Here is a 17,790-nt window from a genome sequence, read left to right as displayed (position 1 = left end):
TTAGTGAAGTTAAAGCCTTGGGGCAAGGGTAGAGTTTGGTGTGGGGCAGGGATTAGCAAAGATGGAGGACTTTTGATGACTTGGTTCTTATACACTTTGTGAGTTGCTACCTTTACCCCTTGAATTATTTACATTCCACCAGGACTTTCTGTTATCAGGTAACAGGAATATATGGGAATATAGGCTTCCCTTTGGGGTGCTGCAAAAGCTACAAATCTAGAAAGTGAGTCCACTCAGTAGACTGCCTTTCTTACAGTGGTATAAGGATAAAGAGGTTATGCCACAGTTTGCTTAATTATGACATCCCATCAACATTATGTGAACAAAACAAATTCCACAGTGTGTTAGTTCAGCCTTTGTGTAGCAACAAACCCATGTTGCAAGGCTAGAACTGGAAAAAATCATACAAACTCCACTCACTTGCCACCTGCACCTTGAATCCAGTCTCTCACCCTGCGTGTGGGAGTAGGTACGACCACCGTACTCTGTAAGTGGAAAGCTACTATGAAGCAATGCAACCAGTTCCACTGACATCTGAGGATTTGCCTGCAGAATATCAACACTAGTGATTTGAGGACTATCATCAATTTTACCATGAAGGCAATGGATGGGGCAGTAACATCCATGAAGTCAAAAGGTCTGAATTTTGCACCTGTTCGAAGAACATTTCCTAAATCATCAGCAGCATCGAGCAATCAATCTGGGGGCTCCCCACTGATACTGCAGAAGAGATGACTAGCGAGACCAGTAGATTCTTGACAATGCCAAAATGCTAAATAATGATGTCTTTGTGGCAGAACGCAAGGCTGTATACAATGATATAGTCATCTTGGTAGCTGACAAAGGCAATACAACAGCGCTGTTATGGTCATATGACTGTTAGCAGAAGATTATGATGCTGCTACAGGATCTGGTATACAAGCAAGTGAAGAAGGATCCTACACTAGCTGTGAAAGGAAGACCATCTGACTCCTCAACAACTGAGTTCTGGACAAGGATATGATCAGAATGCAGTACCCTACAACATCGGTACCACTATGACTTGACGGCCTCCTGAAAATAAACAAACAAAGAGTTCCACTATGTCCAAATGTGAACACTATAAATTTGCCACAGCCCAACACTTGGCAAATCTACTAAAACCTCTCATGGGTCTCTGTCCACACAGTGTCAAGAACTCAACAGAATTTGTGAAAATGCTTTAAGAGAGATGTCTGGACAAGGGAGATCAGCCCACTTTGACATGACATCTCTTTACACATGGATACCACTAGAAGATTCTGCGGTACTACTAGAAAGTCATTTCAACGATGATGTTGTGAAACTGTTCCTACTTGTACTCGCAACCATTTACTTCCACTGTAGTGAAAACTTCTATGAACAGATAGATGGAATCATCATGAGATCCTCTCTAGGCATTGCTAAACTATATACAAAACACTTAAGAGGAAATAGCTTTCAAAGCAGCTCTACAAATATGTGGACAACACATTTGTGGTTTGGTCACACAGTGAAGAAAACCTAGAGGAATTCCTGTGCCTTCTTAACAGCATACATGACAATGTTAGGTTCACTGTCAAGATGGAAGAAAATGGAATCCTACCATTCCTTGACATTCCAGGACATTCTGATAAAGAAGAACCTTGGTGGTTGGCTGGGACATTTTGTCTACCTGAAGAAGACACACAAGGATCTGTACCTAAACATCAACAGCTGTTACTGTCCACAGCGATACAAGTCAGGGCTCACCATTGTGGCACACAGAATGTGAGCCGTAGGTGACAAGGAAAGTCTGCCTACTGAGTTATGGTATCTGCACAAAACCATTTGCAAGAATGGCTACTCTCAGAGACACACATAAGATGTGCTCGCCAATCAAACAAGAAGAAGAAATAAAGTGACCCAGAAGAAGAAACCAATCACCTGGAATTCCTTCCATACACAGGGAAATCCACAGCAAAGATTGCAGGATAATGGAGAAACACAACATAAAAAGTATATTCTGGTCAATGCTCTGAAACAAGAATATGCTTGGCTCAAAAAACCAATTAAGGCTATGGGCACCTGGTATCTCCACCGTCAGTTGTGAGTGATGAGCAGTACATCAGCCAGATGCAGTGATGCATCTCACAGCACTGTTCAGAGCATGTGAGATGCATCTGTCTCGACTAAACTGACAAGTCCGCAGTTTCAGAGCACAGTATCAATGAAGGACACATGTTTGTTTTTGTACATAAGAAGATGGTGTGACACTCAAATGAGATCTGGGATTTGGTCAGAAAAAAGGCAGTGGAAATGCAAGTACATGATGATCTTCTCAATCAGGAAAGCAGTTTTCAGTTGATCTCTGCATGGAATGTAGCATTAGCAAAAATACACCAGGAATGTTCTGATGTGATAGCAATAGAGGCAGTGGATGAAATAGACAGGCAGCATGAGGACAAGATGCCTGGACCACTTCCTCTTCCTCCGCCTCCTCCTCCACCACCTCTGTAATGAGTCTCTATGTTCACCAGTGTACAGTGAATCAGTGTCAATGGCTACCTCAGTGTAGTAGCTTGGATTTGTGATTTAAGAAGTTTGGGAGTGCACATTCATGTCTAAAAGTAAACATGGCTCATTTTTATTTATTGTCATTCAAATTTTAGCATTAGGATGGATAAGGAGTGTGGCTGCTGTGGGCAAATGCAGAAGGAGCTGGGTGCAGTTTGCAAACAGATGAAAACTATTGACCACAGTCAGCAGTCTGTAAGCTGCTCTCGAGGGGTTTTCTGGCTGAGAAACTGGCACATTGCATAGGACTTCTCAACTGTCACTTGAGGTCATGAGCTCTGCTGCCAAGGCTTCCTCCAGCATACCCAGAGCATGGGCACCATGCTTACTTCAGGGTACCTGGCTGGTTGTAATATGTTTGCACCATTCAAGGTGTAGAGTGAATGTGGGGACTGGACATCTGGCTTCCTCCATTCACCCTATAAGCGCACAAGTGGCCACTCCTTCAGCAGAGCCTCAGCAGGCTCACCCAGGGGAAGGGATTGCTAATTGTTAGGAACTCCAATGTTGGTTGCATTATGGAGCCCCTTAAAGACATAGCATCCAGGGCTAGAAAGAAGTCCAATGTAGACTTGATATGACTGCCAGGGGGCCTCATCCAAGATGTGCAGAAGGCTCTGCCTGTAGCTATCAAGGATGCCAGCTGCATAAATCTGTAAGCTGTGGTTCATGTCAGCATCAATGATGCATGTTGCTTAAGTTCTGAGGTCATCCTCAATTCCTAGAGTCACTTGGCAGAAGTGGTGTAGACTGCTAGCCTTGCTTGCAGGGTGCAAGCAGTGCTTATTATTTGCAGTACTGTACCCAGGATTGATCATGTCCCTTTGGTTTGAAGCTGAGTAAGGGGTCTCAACCAGAGGCTCCATCAACTCTATAACAGATTTTTGGTCCCATGTTATGGGGTGGAGTATTGATACTTTCCCCTTTATAGGTCAAGGGTGCAATAAACAGAGGAAAAAATAGCACAGTACATCTGTAGTGTACTTTTTTTTGGGTGGGCAAGAGTTTGATGTCCTCCAATCAGATCATTTACAAAGTAAAGACACTTCAAATGTCAAGATTTCAACAGAAAATAGATGAAGAATTGGAAACAAAGTCACCGAATTTACTACTGTCTACGGAAGCTGTTGTGCTCAAATTATTGTCATAACTGAGAGCTGGATAAAATCCAAGTTAGAAAGCTCAGAAATACTTAAAGAGATATGAAATGTATATCAGAAAGCCAGATGAGTCATCATTCATTACAGTCAACAAAAAATATGTTTATCAAGGTCAAAAGTGAGTCTGACTGCAAAGTTATGTTGATGTCAGGAAATGGCCTAGTTAAACTTAAATTAATCATTAGATTATTTTACCAACCACCCAGTTCTGCTGTAACAGTTGTAAAATCATTCAAAGAAAGTCTATGACATGTACTGCAAAAGTACCCAGATCATAAAGTATTATTTGGAGGCAACATTAACATACCAAGTATTGACTGGGGTATTTATGGATTCACTGCAGGTGGTACAGTCCTATGAAGTGGTTCTGAACACTTCCTCCAAAAACTGTACTGCACAATTAGTTCATCAACCCACATGCAGTGGAAATATTTTAGACCTCATAATTACGAACAGGCCTGACCTTATCAACAATGACAGTACAGGGGCAATGGTTACTGGTTACAATATCATCATAGCAGCTTGCTTTAAATGTGGAAAAAATGCATATTAATGCAGATGAGTAGGAAAAACAATCCTGTAGAGTTCAGATACAGTATTAGTTCTGTGCTGGCTGACACAGTCACATAGGTTAAATATCCAGGCATAATGTTGCAAAGAAACATGAAATCAAATTGCGCATATGGCCAATTGTAGGAAGGTGAATGGTTGACCTCAGTTTTTTGGAAGCATTCTAAGAAAGTGCACCTCATATATAAAGAATACTATGTGTGGAACACTCACATGACCCATTCTTGAGTACAGGTTGAACATTTGGGATCCCCGCCAGAGCATATTCAGATGTATGCTGATAGGTCTATTGCTGGTAGCTTCACTCAACATACAAATATTACAGAAATGCTCAATGAACTAAATTTCGAATCCCTGGTGGAAAGAAGATTTACATTTTGCAAAACATTATTGATGACATTTGGAGAACTGGTATTTTCTAAAGATTGCAGAATAATTCTACTTCCACCAACATACATCTCATGTAAGAACCATAAAGTCAAGATAAGAGAAATCAGGGTCATAAGGAAGCATATGCCACTAACATTATCTCATGTAAGGATCATAAAGTCAAGGTATGAGAAATCAGGGTCACAAGGAAGCATATACATAGTGTTTTTCCTTCACTCCATTTGCAAGAGGAATAGGAAAGGAAAGGACTGGGACCAGTACAAGGTAGCCTCTGCCACACACCATACAGGGCTTTCAAAGTATGTATGTGGATGTAGATAGCCACAACAGTTACTTAAGTTAATAAATCTATCAAAAAGCCAAGAAAGGGCAGATAAACAGTTGCTAGCATCCAACTTGGAGAATGAACAGACATGATATACTCCCAATGTGATGGACATAAAGGAATTATGGGCAAAGTTTAAACCAGTTGTAAATCATGCTCTGGGGAAATGCATGTCAAGTAAGGACAGTAGAGGCCCACCATGGTTTAACAACAAAATTTGGAAAATGCTGAGAAAACATTGATCATTGCACTCTCAGTTCAAAAAAGAATGCAGAAATGTCAACAGACAAAAGCTAGTAGAAATCTGATTGTGTATAAAAATATCAATGCACAAAGCATACAAGAATTTTTGACACCATACATCAGCAAAATATCTTGCTGAGAATCCTTGGGAATTCTATTCCTACATAAAATCACTGAGCATGTTATGACCAGTCTGATATGGCAATGGGAGAGACAAAACTTGAAGTTTAAATTTTGCATTTAATACAACACTAACACAGCAGGATTGTACATTTATACCATTATCTGGCTGCAATACAAACTCCTGTATGAAGGACATAGCTGAAATGCAACTGAAAGAGTTGAAAACAAACAAATTGCTAGGTCCAGATGGATTCCCAATTCGGTTTCACAGAGTACTCTTAAGCACTGACACCTTAATTCACTTGCTTTTATTGTGAATCTCTCATCCATTGCAAGGTTACCACATACAAGAACAGTGAAAAAACAGACACATAAAATTACAGACCTATGCTCCTAACATCAGTTTGCTTTAGAATTCTTGAGCATATTCTAACTTGGACCTGTAGTAAATTTCCTTGAGAGAGCAAAGCTTCTCTCTACAACATGTATTTAGAGAGCATTGCTCATGTGAAACTCCGCTTGCCCTTTTGTTACACAACATCTGGTGAATTGCAGATGAAGAACAACAGGGAGATTCCATATTCCTCGATTTCCAAAAAGCATTTGAAAAAGTGTCACACTGCAGACCGTTAATGAAGGTATGAGGATACTGAACAAATTTTCAAACAATGGAAAATCCAGGATGGAATGTACCAATACCAGAGAAGGAAAGTTGCCACTCACGATATAGCGGAGATGCTGAGTTGCGATAGGCACAAGAAAAAGATTCACACAATTAAAGCTTTAGGCCATTAAGGCCTTTGTCAGCAGTAGACACACATACACACATGCACACATACACTCACATAAACACAACTTGCACACACACACACACACACACACACACACACACACACACACACACACATAAACGCAACTTGCACACACATCTGCAGTCTCAGAGATTTTCAGATATATAAGTAGTGCAAAGGCTTTTTAAGTAACTGAACCCAGTATGTTGTCCTGGATGGGAAGTGTCCACCAGAGACAAAGATATTGTCAGGTGTGCCCCAGGGAAGTGTGACAGAACAGCTCCTCCTCTTTATACACATAAAAAAATCTGATGGATAGGGTGAGCAGCACTCTGCAACTATTTGCTGATACTGATGAAGTGTAGGGAAAGTGCTGTCATTCTGTGAATGTAGGAGGATACAGGATGGCTTAGATAGAACTTATATTTGTTGTGATGAATGGTAGTGTGCTCTAAATGTGGAAAAATGTAACTTAATGCACATCTGCAGGAAAAATATCCTGTAAAGTTTGAAAGCAGTATTAGTAGTATGCTACTTGACACAGTTAAGTTGGTTAAGATTTGAGGTGTAACATTGCAAAGTGGTATAAAATGGAATTAGCAAGTAAGGATGATAGTAGTGAAGGCAAATGGTCGACTTTCATTTATTGGGAGAATTTTAAGAAAGTGTGATTCATCTGTAAAGGAGTCAGGTGACAAAAGCCATGGGATAGTGATACACACATGTACATATGGTAGTAGTATTGTGTACATAAGGTATAAAAGGGCAGTGCATTGGCAAAGCTGTCATTTGTACCCAGGTGATTCGTGTGAAAAGGTTTCCGACGTGATTATGGCTGCAGCACACTAATTAACAGACTTTGAATACAGAATGGCAGTTGGATTTAGATGAATGGGACATTCCATCAAAAACCATTAGGGAATTCAATATTCTGAGATCAACAGTATCAAGAGAGCACCAAGAATACTAAATTTCAGGCATTACCTCTCACCACAGACAACACTGGGTGACAGCCTTCAATTAATCACCAAGAGCAGCGGTGTTTGCGCAGAGTTGTCAGTGCTAACAGACAAGTAACATTGCATGAAATATCCATAGAAGTTGACTTGGGACATACAACGAACATAGGACAGTCTGGTGACATTTGGCCTTAATGGGCCAAGGCAGAAGATGACAAATGCGGGTGCTTTTCCTAACAGCATGACATCACAATGAGTTTACATGGAATGGACTGGGTCCTCTGGTCCAAATGAACTGATCATTGAATGGATATTGGTATGTTCAGCTCTTCGGAGACCATTTGCACCTGTTCATGGACTTCATTTTTATGGATGAAAATGCACCATGTCACTGGACCACAATTGTTTATGATCAGTTTGAAGAACATTCTGGACAGTTCGAGCAAATGAGCCATAATTGCATGACATTAATCCCATTGAACTTCTATGGGACATAATCAAGAGGTCAGCTCATGCACTTTTGCAATAATGGACAACTATAGAGCCAGCATGGTTCAATATTTCTGCACAGGCTTTCAACTCAACTTGTTAAGTCCATGCCACATCAAGTTGTCTGCACCACACTGGGCAAAAGGAGGTCCAACATGATATTAGGAAGTATCCTATGAATTTTGCCACCTCAGCATATAGAAAATTAGTGCTACCCATTCTAGAATAATGCTTGAGTGTTTGGAATCCCCACCTGGTCAGATTAAAGGAAGACATCACAGCAATTCAGAAGAATGCTCCTAGATTTGTTACTGGTAAGTTTGATCAACAAGCTACAGAAATTCTTCATGAACTCAAATGTAAATCACAGGAAGGAAGAAGATGTTCCTTCTCCAAATCACTATTGAGAAAGTTTAGAGAACCAGTATTGCCAACATACTGCAGCATGATTTTAATGTCACCAACATATATTTCACATTACGACTATGAAGAACAGATAACAGAAATCACGTCTCATACAGAAACAAATAAACAGTTATTTTCCCCTCTTTCCATTTGCAAGTGGAACAGGAAGAAGTATGACTAGCAGTGGTACAAGGTACCCTCTACCATGCACTGTAGGGATGTGTGGCAAGATTGCTCTTGCTATTTACACACATTAATGGTCTGACAGACAGTGTGAGCAGCAATCTGCAGTCTTGCAGAGTAGGTATGTATATATACAGGCAGATGTAGCAGTAGTGATATTTTTCCAGGTGATCTTATATATGCTGTTAAGGACTGATTCAAAAGATAGTAAAGAATCACCATCGAATCTCATTATTGTCTACATTTTCAAAAATTTAAAATCTACTGTTGCTTTTTACTGAAAAACATTATAATGCAAACTGTTTGGTTTTGTAAAAAGGCCATATTCACCTTGACATATGATATATTAAAATCAGTAAACAAAACGTTATTACCATTGTCAATTTTATGTGCCTCATCTAGGGCTTTTGTTTGTGTGATCCATAATATCCTAATGCAAGGGTTAAAATATAATGGAATAATCAACACAGTTTCATAGTTGTGAGGTTACCTGCATGACAGAAAGCAGTAATTATCAGTAGACCGCGGATTTTAGGTAAAAACATATTTTGTTCCTGAGTTCCTATTTGCATAAAAATTTGTACCTATGTGTTTCATGACTATTTACACTTAATAGCGTTTATTCTATAGGACCTAAGAAAGCCTATTTCGACGTTAGTGCCTATTTTTGTCTATTTCAGCTTTAATATCCTAAAAAGTGCCTATTTCATCATATGAGACAGTGGCTCCAAGTTTTTCCACACTATACGACAGATGGAAAAAAATATTTTCTGCCCAGCGTGCAACAAGGTAGCTAGTTGATATGCGCTCATGCTTCGTATTTGCCTAACACTTTGGTCTTTTTTTATTTTTTTATATCGCTATCCCTATCAATACCAAATACTCTTCATAGGTGTTTTATTATTCATATGTAAAAAATAGATCACGGATCTTTAGGTTAAAACCTATTTTTTTCCTAAGCTCCAATTTGCATATAAGTTGGTACTTGGGGTTCATGACTAACTAAACTGAATACTGTTAGTTCTATAGGACCTAAAATGACGTATTTCGACGTTGATGCCTAATTTTGCCTATTTCGGCATCAAAATCCTAAAAAGTACCTATTTCGTTAATCTGACATAGAGTTCTTGTGTTTTCAAAGATTAGAAAAAGGAAATAAACTTAGGGCTTTACGTCTTGTCGGAGGCGAAGGTCGTTAGAGACTGTTTACAATCCCTTTGCTTGCCTTACTACCAACAGCACTCGGCACGGTTGAATGGTCATCCGTCCAAGTACGCGCCGAGCGCGACAGTGCTTAACTTCGGTGAGCCAATGGGAACAGGTCAAAGATTTGAGTTACACATTAAAATCAAACGTGGGAGTACTAAATGTTATATTTGAAAATATTTCGTTCGTAGGATTCTGGCCAGCTGTGTATTTTCGCAAAGAAACGGTTTCATAGGCCTTAAGCTGAGCACGGATTAAAAAATCACAATGTTAATCGTAGATGCCCTCTATAGCTAAATTACTGCCCTTCGCGCATTTTCTCGCTGCTGTCTACAGGCAGTCCTATCAAACTACTCTGTTTCGTGAAAGGTATTATACGTGAATTTTCCGGTTCGAAAAATAATTTGCCAGTAGTGAGATGTTTTCATCTGAAGCACTGGTAGATTGTTCAGAAGGGGCGGCCATCTGTCAGGTGCCATATGTCCAGCAACGAGTACGGTACTTCCCCTATCGCTCCCATGCACCACATTTAAAAAAAAAAAACAGGTCATCGTTCACTTTTTCCCAGCGAAAACAAATCAGTACATTGTGGCAACCGACGTGTGTAAGTGTTACTGATGTTCTAAGTGCAAAATAAATTCTAGTTTCTGTGTGAGAATACTACGCCATGCTGAAAACAGCTAGTTCAAAGTCTACTCATATAAGGCAGTGGCTGCAAGATTTTCCACATTATACAACAGATGGGAAAATTATTTTCTGCCAAGCATGCAATAAGGAGGTTAGTTGATGGTTTTCTTAGACTTCTTATTTTCCTGTCACTTAGGATTCTTTTTTATTACTATCCTTTAGTAATACGAAATGATCTTTATATGCGATTCTAAACGGCATTTCCCTTTTCTCTCGTATTAGGTTTCGAGTGCTAAGAAATCTCACTTAACTCAGCATGCAGATGGAATCGCAGATAAAGCTAATGTTGAACGAAAGTCAAAATTGAAGCAAACTCTTTTAACCAGTAAATCTGGTGAATCCTCCAAAAAAAACAAGTTCTGCAGTGATTTGTGTCATGCTCTTGTGGCAGCAAACATCCCCTTTCGGAAACCAGAAAACCTTATTTTCAGAGGTTTTCTTGCGAAGTCTATTCCTGCAGAGTCTATGTAAGAATAATGTGGATTCAGCTTACAATGCTGCATTGCACAGAATCCGAGAAGGTGTTGGAGAATCTTGTATATGGATTTCTGTGGATGAAACTACTGACTGACATTGTAAACCTGATTATTGGCAAGCTAGATCCAGATGCTCCATCCAGGGCTCATTTGATTTACTCAAGACAGCTTGCAAAAACTAACCAACAAACAATAGCACAGTTTGTGAACAATGGGCTTAAGGTGCTATCCCCTAACGGAGTGGATGAGAATAAGGTGCTTCTGGCCGTCACTGACGCTGCTGCGTATATGATAGCAGCGTTTCAACTATTAAAAGTATTCTACCGATTGATGCTGCACGTAACTTGTGTAGTGCATGGGATCAACCGCATAGCAGAGCAAGTAAGGCTACAATTTCCTAAAATAAATAAAGTAATATCTATGGTGAAGAAAATTTTTGTTAAAGCACCATCAAGAATACAGGCATTCAAAGAACAGCTTCCAGATGTCCCATTGCCGCCAGAGCCTGTTGTCACCCGCTGGGGCATGTGGCTGATAGCAGCAGAATACTATAGTACGCATCTCTCAGCTGTCCAGAAGGTGGTTGAAAATATACCGGAGGATGCTGCATCCATAACTGCAGCAATGGAGTTACTCAAAGATTCTTCTTTAAAACGGGACTTATCTTACATTAGGGCCCACTACACATTTATGGCAAGAATAATTTAACAATTAGAAGGCTCAGGGAGACCTATCTACCATAATATTTCTTTGCTTGACGAAGTCAAAATGAAAATTAATGAAGCGCCAGGTAAAGCACGGGAAAAAGTACGGGCAAAAATGCGAACGGTTTTGCAGAAGAACACTGGCCTGAAGGAGTTGTGTGCAGCTGCCGATGTACTTAGGGGAAAATCCAGCACTCCTGACTGCAGCATTCCTGTCCAACATGTGCCGAAAATGAAGTACGCCCCTGTCACATCTGTTGATGCAGAACGTTCTTTTTCAGCATATAAATTGATTCTGGCTGACAAGCATCACAGTTTTTCACTAGAAAACCTAGAAAAGATTTTGGTTATTTATTGTGAAGCCAACTATGGTCAGAATATGTGAAACTACGAATGTATTAATTAAACCATTGCCACATCTTTTTTACGGAGATCTTTATCTTGCAGGAGCTCAAAAATATTTGGAGTTATGTTCAATATTAATGTTGCAGATTGCTGTGCTCTGTAACTGTGTAAATATTCTTTCTCCTTGTTTTAATGACTAATAAGATGTTCATACTGTCAACACTGTGTATTTTAATTTATTTTTATTTTCTCTGCATCATATTTATTAGAGCCTATTTTAGGTTTTATATAGCCTAAATGAACTACTGAAGGAGCCTACTTTAGGTGCCTAAAACACACTTTTTTACGACCTAAAAATCCGTGGTCTAATTATCAGTTACCACATAGTAATAGGCACTCTGAATTTGAGGCAGTCAGACATGGTTTATTAGAGGGTTTTGTCTGGGTCATTAGTTGTTTATAACACTCACTAATAATCTTTCAGCTGAACTACCACAAAGTAAGAGATTTATCCTCTTTGAAGGTGAGATAATAAGTGCAAAAGTAACAGCTAGTGAGAGCTCTCTAAATCAAAAAGTATCCAGTGATATTTGCAAATGTCAACTAATGATTCAGTAGAAATCGGTTGCAATCAAATTTTGACACAGTTCAGTAATGTAGTTCAGTACTTCACATAGGAGAATGCCAGAACCTATAACAATAATCTATCCAAACAACGAAACAAAATAAGTAAGAAGTTAGATCACAATGGGAAATTGAAAATTCACATTATAAACATAAAGCAGCTACATTTGCAGGTATTGGTCACTAATAGCTAAAGAAATTGTTTTATTTTGCATATTTCCACTTGCTAATGAGCTATGAAATCATTTACAGGAATAAAAATTTCAGGTTAAATAAGTGTGTGATAAGAATTATATCTGGTGTCAGTTCTAGAATTTGGACATAGGTTTCACAACATATACATTCAAAATATTTTTCTTGTTACCAATATTTTTATTTTCTCAAAATACTGCACACCCATGATTATAATATTATAACCAAAAACATCCTCCACAAAGTACAACATTTATATAGGAAGCTGTCATAATGGGCAATCAAGTATCTAACAACTTGCCAGAGCATATGTTCAAATGTTCAAATGTGTGTGAATTTCTAAGGGACCAAACTGCTGAGGTCATAAGTCCCTCGACTTACACACTACTTAAACTAACTTATGCTAAGAACAACACAAACACCCATGCCCAAGGGAGGACTCAAACCTCCGGCGAGAGGGCCCACGCAATCCGTGACATGGCGCCTCAAATTGCTCGGCCACTCGATGTGGTGCCAGAGCATATGAAATATCTTGCATACAATATATTGGAATTTAAGAAAACATTAAAGAAATCTCTGTTAGGCAACACCAGCTCCACTGGAGAATATTTTCACAAGTATCCTCGCAGTTAATATATTAGGTCATAATATTAATATTAGGACTGTAATACTATATAATGTTTCATAAATTTAAGGCATTTTGCTGTATTGCACTAGAACAAAATGTACATTTTCGATACCTTTCCACACCAAACTGACTACTCTCTATAGAATATGGTTCATGTAATACAAATAAAGTATGAGTCCCATAATATCTCAACTTACGTATATCAACTTCCTCTTCAAGTACTGCTTTTGGTTTGAAGAGTTCCTTGAAATGTGGCTTACAGTAAAGCTGGCCTTCATGGCTGCTGTAAGTATCCACTCTAAAACACACAAAATTAAAAATTATTTCAAAGATGACAAACATTCCAGTATTAATCAATGACATTTTGTTATGAATAACTAAATAATGAAATCTGTCTACTGTCTTCTCAAGAGCCTATGTAAATTTTGTAGCACAGATTCATCATGACGACTTCAGTTGGTTATCAAACATTGAGTATCTATGTATTTTGCTGTTGTATCTGACATCGCAATGAAATAACTTATATACATTTTTATACTAGTGTATCACTGTATCATTGATCATGGATTGGTCTTAGATCTATTCTGTCCAACACAATCTCACTCTTACAACTTTACATTCCCCCTGAGATCTGTAGTTCATTATGAGTACTGATAATCTGACATTTTTTCCTCTGTCTCATATCTGCTAACCATCTCCTTTTTATTATTATTATTAAATTAATAATCACATTCCCATCAGAAAATTTCGTTTTCACATGGTCTTTTGTGTGTCAGCAGCAGTAAGATTACCCAGATATGGATGATTTCACATATCCTGAACTTCCTCCGTCAGCCATTTTTATCAAATTTTAATTTATACAAAAAATTGATTTAGATATGATAATTTGCTTAACATGTTAAAATTCCATATATCTTCTGTGTCAATACATCCCTAAAAGTCGCCACTCGTACCTTGATAATTTTATTACTGATATATATAAAAATGGTTTTGACTTACAATACTTTGCAATGACCATCTGTCAAATAACAAAGGCATATGGATAAAATTAATAGCCAAGAAAGTTAAGAAAGACTATGTAATAATTCAGTATGTTTGGCTAGTATATGATAATACATCAACAACTTCATGGGGAAAATGAACATTCTAATCTGGAGTAAAGTAAGAAATTCTGTGGAAGGCTTCAACAGACTCATCTGTGCTCTGCCTGAAATTCATAATGCCTTTGACTATATAAGGTTTTGCTCAATGCATTTGGAGAGTTGAAATTGGAAATTTCAGTCCACTTTGTCCAGCATGTCCCGATCTATGTTGACAATAGCAGTGCAAATATTGTTCTGCAGTTCATCCAGGATCCATGGATGATTGGTATACACCATGGATTTAAGATAGGCCCATGGGAGAAAGTCACAGGGGGCTAAATCTCATGAGTATGCTGGCCACTGAAGAGTCCCCCTCAAAGAGATGAGATGGTTGGGGAAGCGTTTGCAGAAGAGAGTCATTGATACTCATGCCATGTGAGCTCTGGAACCATCTAGTTGGAACCAGACATGCCTCACATCCATTTCTTCAAGTTCAAGAAGAATAAATTCCTCAGTCATCTGGACACAATGCTTAGAAGTGACTGTAACAGCCCTATTGTTCTCTTTGAAAAACCAGAGGCCAATAATGCTAATTTTGGACAACACACGTCTGTCACATTTTCTGTATGGAGGGGTAGCCTGAGAAGTTCTCGGGGAGTTCATGCCACTCCAGTATCACATGTTTTGTTTATTCATTAATCCAGACAAATGAAAGCATGACTTGTCATTGAAGAATATAAGAACATTATTAGGCAGGTTTTCGATCAAGGCTTCTAATGCATTTTTTCATGAAACAGAATCACATGGATTAAGAGCATGCATTACTGCCAGTTCTTTTGGATGATATTTCAAGTCTTGATGAAGATTTCCTCTTTCTGTACAATCAGAAATTGCTAAAGCAGCTGCATGTTTACGTGCAGATCACTTTGGGAGTTCAGAATCACCAGCATTACTTTCTCGGTGTTTTCTGGTGTCCTGGTGGTTCCTGATGACCTTGGTTTCTTTTTCTTCACACTACAGGTATCCATAAACATATTCTCCCACACAACAATCAATTTTCAATCAGGAATGTGACATTCAGACACGACTTTCAACTGTTCCCTGAATGCACCTGGGTGGCTACAACTGAGTGGCCATTGAGAAAGAAAGAAGCTGCTCCATATCAGAAGTAACTTTACACCTATCACTGAAACTATGGTTTTAATACCACTCCCCCTTTCCCAAATTGTAAATGGGATGCTTGATAGTGATTGTCCACCTGCTTAGCTGAATGGTAACTTTCTTGCCTACCATGCAGGGGGCCCAGATTTAATACCCAGCAAGGTTGGATATTTTCTTGCTCACGAACTGGGTGTTGTATTGTCCTCATCATCATCTCATCACCAACACGCAAGTTGCCCAATATGGCGTCGCCTGAAATAAGACTTGCAGCCCGGCGGCCGAACTTCCCCGGATGGAGCCTCCTGGCCATCAGTGCCACATGCTCATTTAATTTCATTTCATTTGTTGGTTATCATTTTCCAAACTGTCTTGTAAAAACATCTGCCGTTCCCATATATAAAAAGAGTCAGAAATCTGATTGTAATAATTATCTGAAGTCTCTGATAAATATTTTTATCCAAAATAATTTAATATTATACATGCTGAAACACAAAATTTGTACAAATTTGTCAGATAATAATATCCTGATGCAGTACAGTTTTAGATCTCAACTGTCAACAGTTACAATTAACTGAGAGTGTTATTTCTTCTATGTAAACCTCTTTTGATTCAAAATTATCTGTTGAAGCCACAGTAGTTGAACTGCAAAAGGTGTTTTAAACTGTAAACTATACAAATATTACTAGAGCAACTGTAGTGTTGTGGATTACAGACATTGAACTGCCCTCATTAAGTTCTGCATCATTAATATGACACAAATTCTAAACTGCAACAAACTCACAGTTCTTGACTGTTACTCTAGGTGTTGCACAAGGTTCAGTGCTCTCTCAGCTACTATTTATAATATCTTTGCATGACCTGTCCAGTTACATGCAATGTAAATTTGTGCTTTACAAAGAAGAGATGACTTCTGGAAGTTCTGGAATTGATGTAAACAAACTGAAGGTACAAAAGAAAGAACACCTTAAGTTATCTAATATATAGTTTGAAAGTAATAAGTTATCTGTTAAACATGAAAAGCAGTGAACATCACATTCAGGATACCCATTGCTGGTACTTAATGCACATATATTAAAATCCTTGGTTTATAACTGGATTCTAAATTAACTTGGTACAGACATGCACACAACCTATTTAAAAAGCTGCCACATGTTACATATCTGTTGATTACAATATACACATGACCTACAGAAAAGCTTAGTATTTATTAGTTTTTCTTTTACTTCCATGTAAAATACAGAATTTCTGTGGGGTATTTCTCTACAGTCCAGAGAAAAAATATTTGGCCGAAGAAGACCATCAGATACATTTATGAGATTATATAAACTGACATATCATTACACCTTATTGCAAAGAATTAAAGAGTCCTATCTCCTTTATTTGGATGAAGTTGCCATAACAAGTATAACCTAAATTAGTCTGCACATGAACATAATATTTGCCAAAAATTGAAGGTAGATGTAAATACAACTTGACTTAAGAAACACATTGCACTAATCAATATGTAAAAATAAAACTGTTCAGTATATTTCCTCTATAAGCATGCAGTGCCTGGATTAATCCCACAAAAAATAAAACCTGACAAAACTGATAGAAACAACATTTTAGTTGTATGAAGCTGAGAGCTGCTCAAAAGACGATCTTAGTTAGTGAATAATTCATAATATTAAATGTATCATCTTTCTAAATATTTTATATTTGTCCTTTTATTGCATGCTTTGATGGATATAATATTTTATTAACTATGTTTTCCACCTTAACTATAAATCACATTGTAGAAACTGAGAAACTATTTTCACTGAAAGTTTATTGAATATATAGTGTGTCCTTTTATCATGTATGTTTCAACATACAGTATGCATACCATACTGTATATACTTATGATTTCTAAATTGTCGAGCCTATTATGTATAACCTACTTTAAATTACTCATGACAACATTAAACACGTGTTCATACTTAAAGATCAAAAAATAAATAAATAAACAAATTAAAAGATCTCTTTAGAGGCCAAGAAGTTCATGATAAACCCCCTTTTCATTCCCATGACTAGGTTTACTACCTATTTAAACAGTTTCTATTCACATGAATTTTTATGTTAATTAAGCTACTGTGTAAAGTACAGCATAAAGTTGACTGTTATATTCCACATTTTTCAAATTTTCTTTTCAGTCAGGTGTGTACTGTTAAAGTGTTTTTGCATTTTTCCACGAATTATTTTTCATTACTGAGTTTTCTCATCAATGCTTAATTCTGCAAGATTATTACTTCCATTCACAAGCTGTTACTTTTACATGGGCTACCAACTCTTTATCTGAGAAATGCAGAAGTTGAAATAATTTGCCAAATCAGAGAATCATTTTAAGACTGTAGCAGCAAGAACTGGTAAACAACCAACACCTGTCTGGAGAAAGTATGAAAGTGGTTCATGTACATTTGCAGTACCAAGCACGTAACAATCATGTAACATGATATGGTGTCTAAACTATTCTGCA

At 38.0% G+C, this 17,790-nt stretch overlaps 1 protein-coding gene across 5 annotated transcripts in view; it reads right to left on the bottom strand.

The window, feature by feature from the left end:
- LOC124556772 (LIM domain and actin-binding protein 1) overlaps positions 1–17,790 on the bottom strand; it is a 222,180-nt gene that overhangs the window by 103,606 nt on the left and 100,784 nt on the right. For all 5 annotated transcript variants that reach the window (XM_047130782.1, XM_047130783.1, XM_047130784.1 and 2 more), the window contains one exon: positions 13,251–13,351. In XM_047130782.1, coding sequence (XP_046986738.1) covers positions 13,251–13,351 — 101 coding nt within the window. The remainder of the gene's footprint in view (positions 1–13,250; positions 13,352–17,790) is intronic.

This window comes from Schistocerca americana, chromosome X (assembly GCF_021461395.2).
Source record: "Schistocerca americana isolate TAMUIC-IGC-003095 chromosome X, iqSchAmer2.1, whole genome shotgun sequence".
NCBI classification, from domain to species: Eukaryota; Metazoa; Arthropoda; class Insecta; order Orthoptera; family Acrididae; genus Schistocerca; species Schistocerca americana.
The sequence above is the reverse complement of the archived record's forward strand: the minus strand, read 5'-3'. Positions and strand labels throughout refer to the sequence as shown.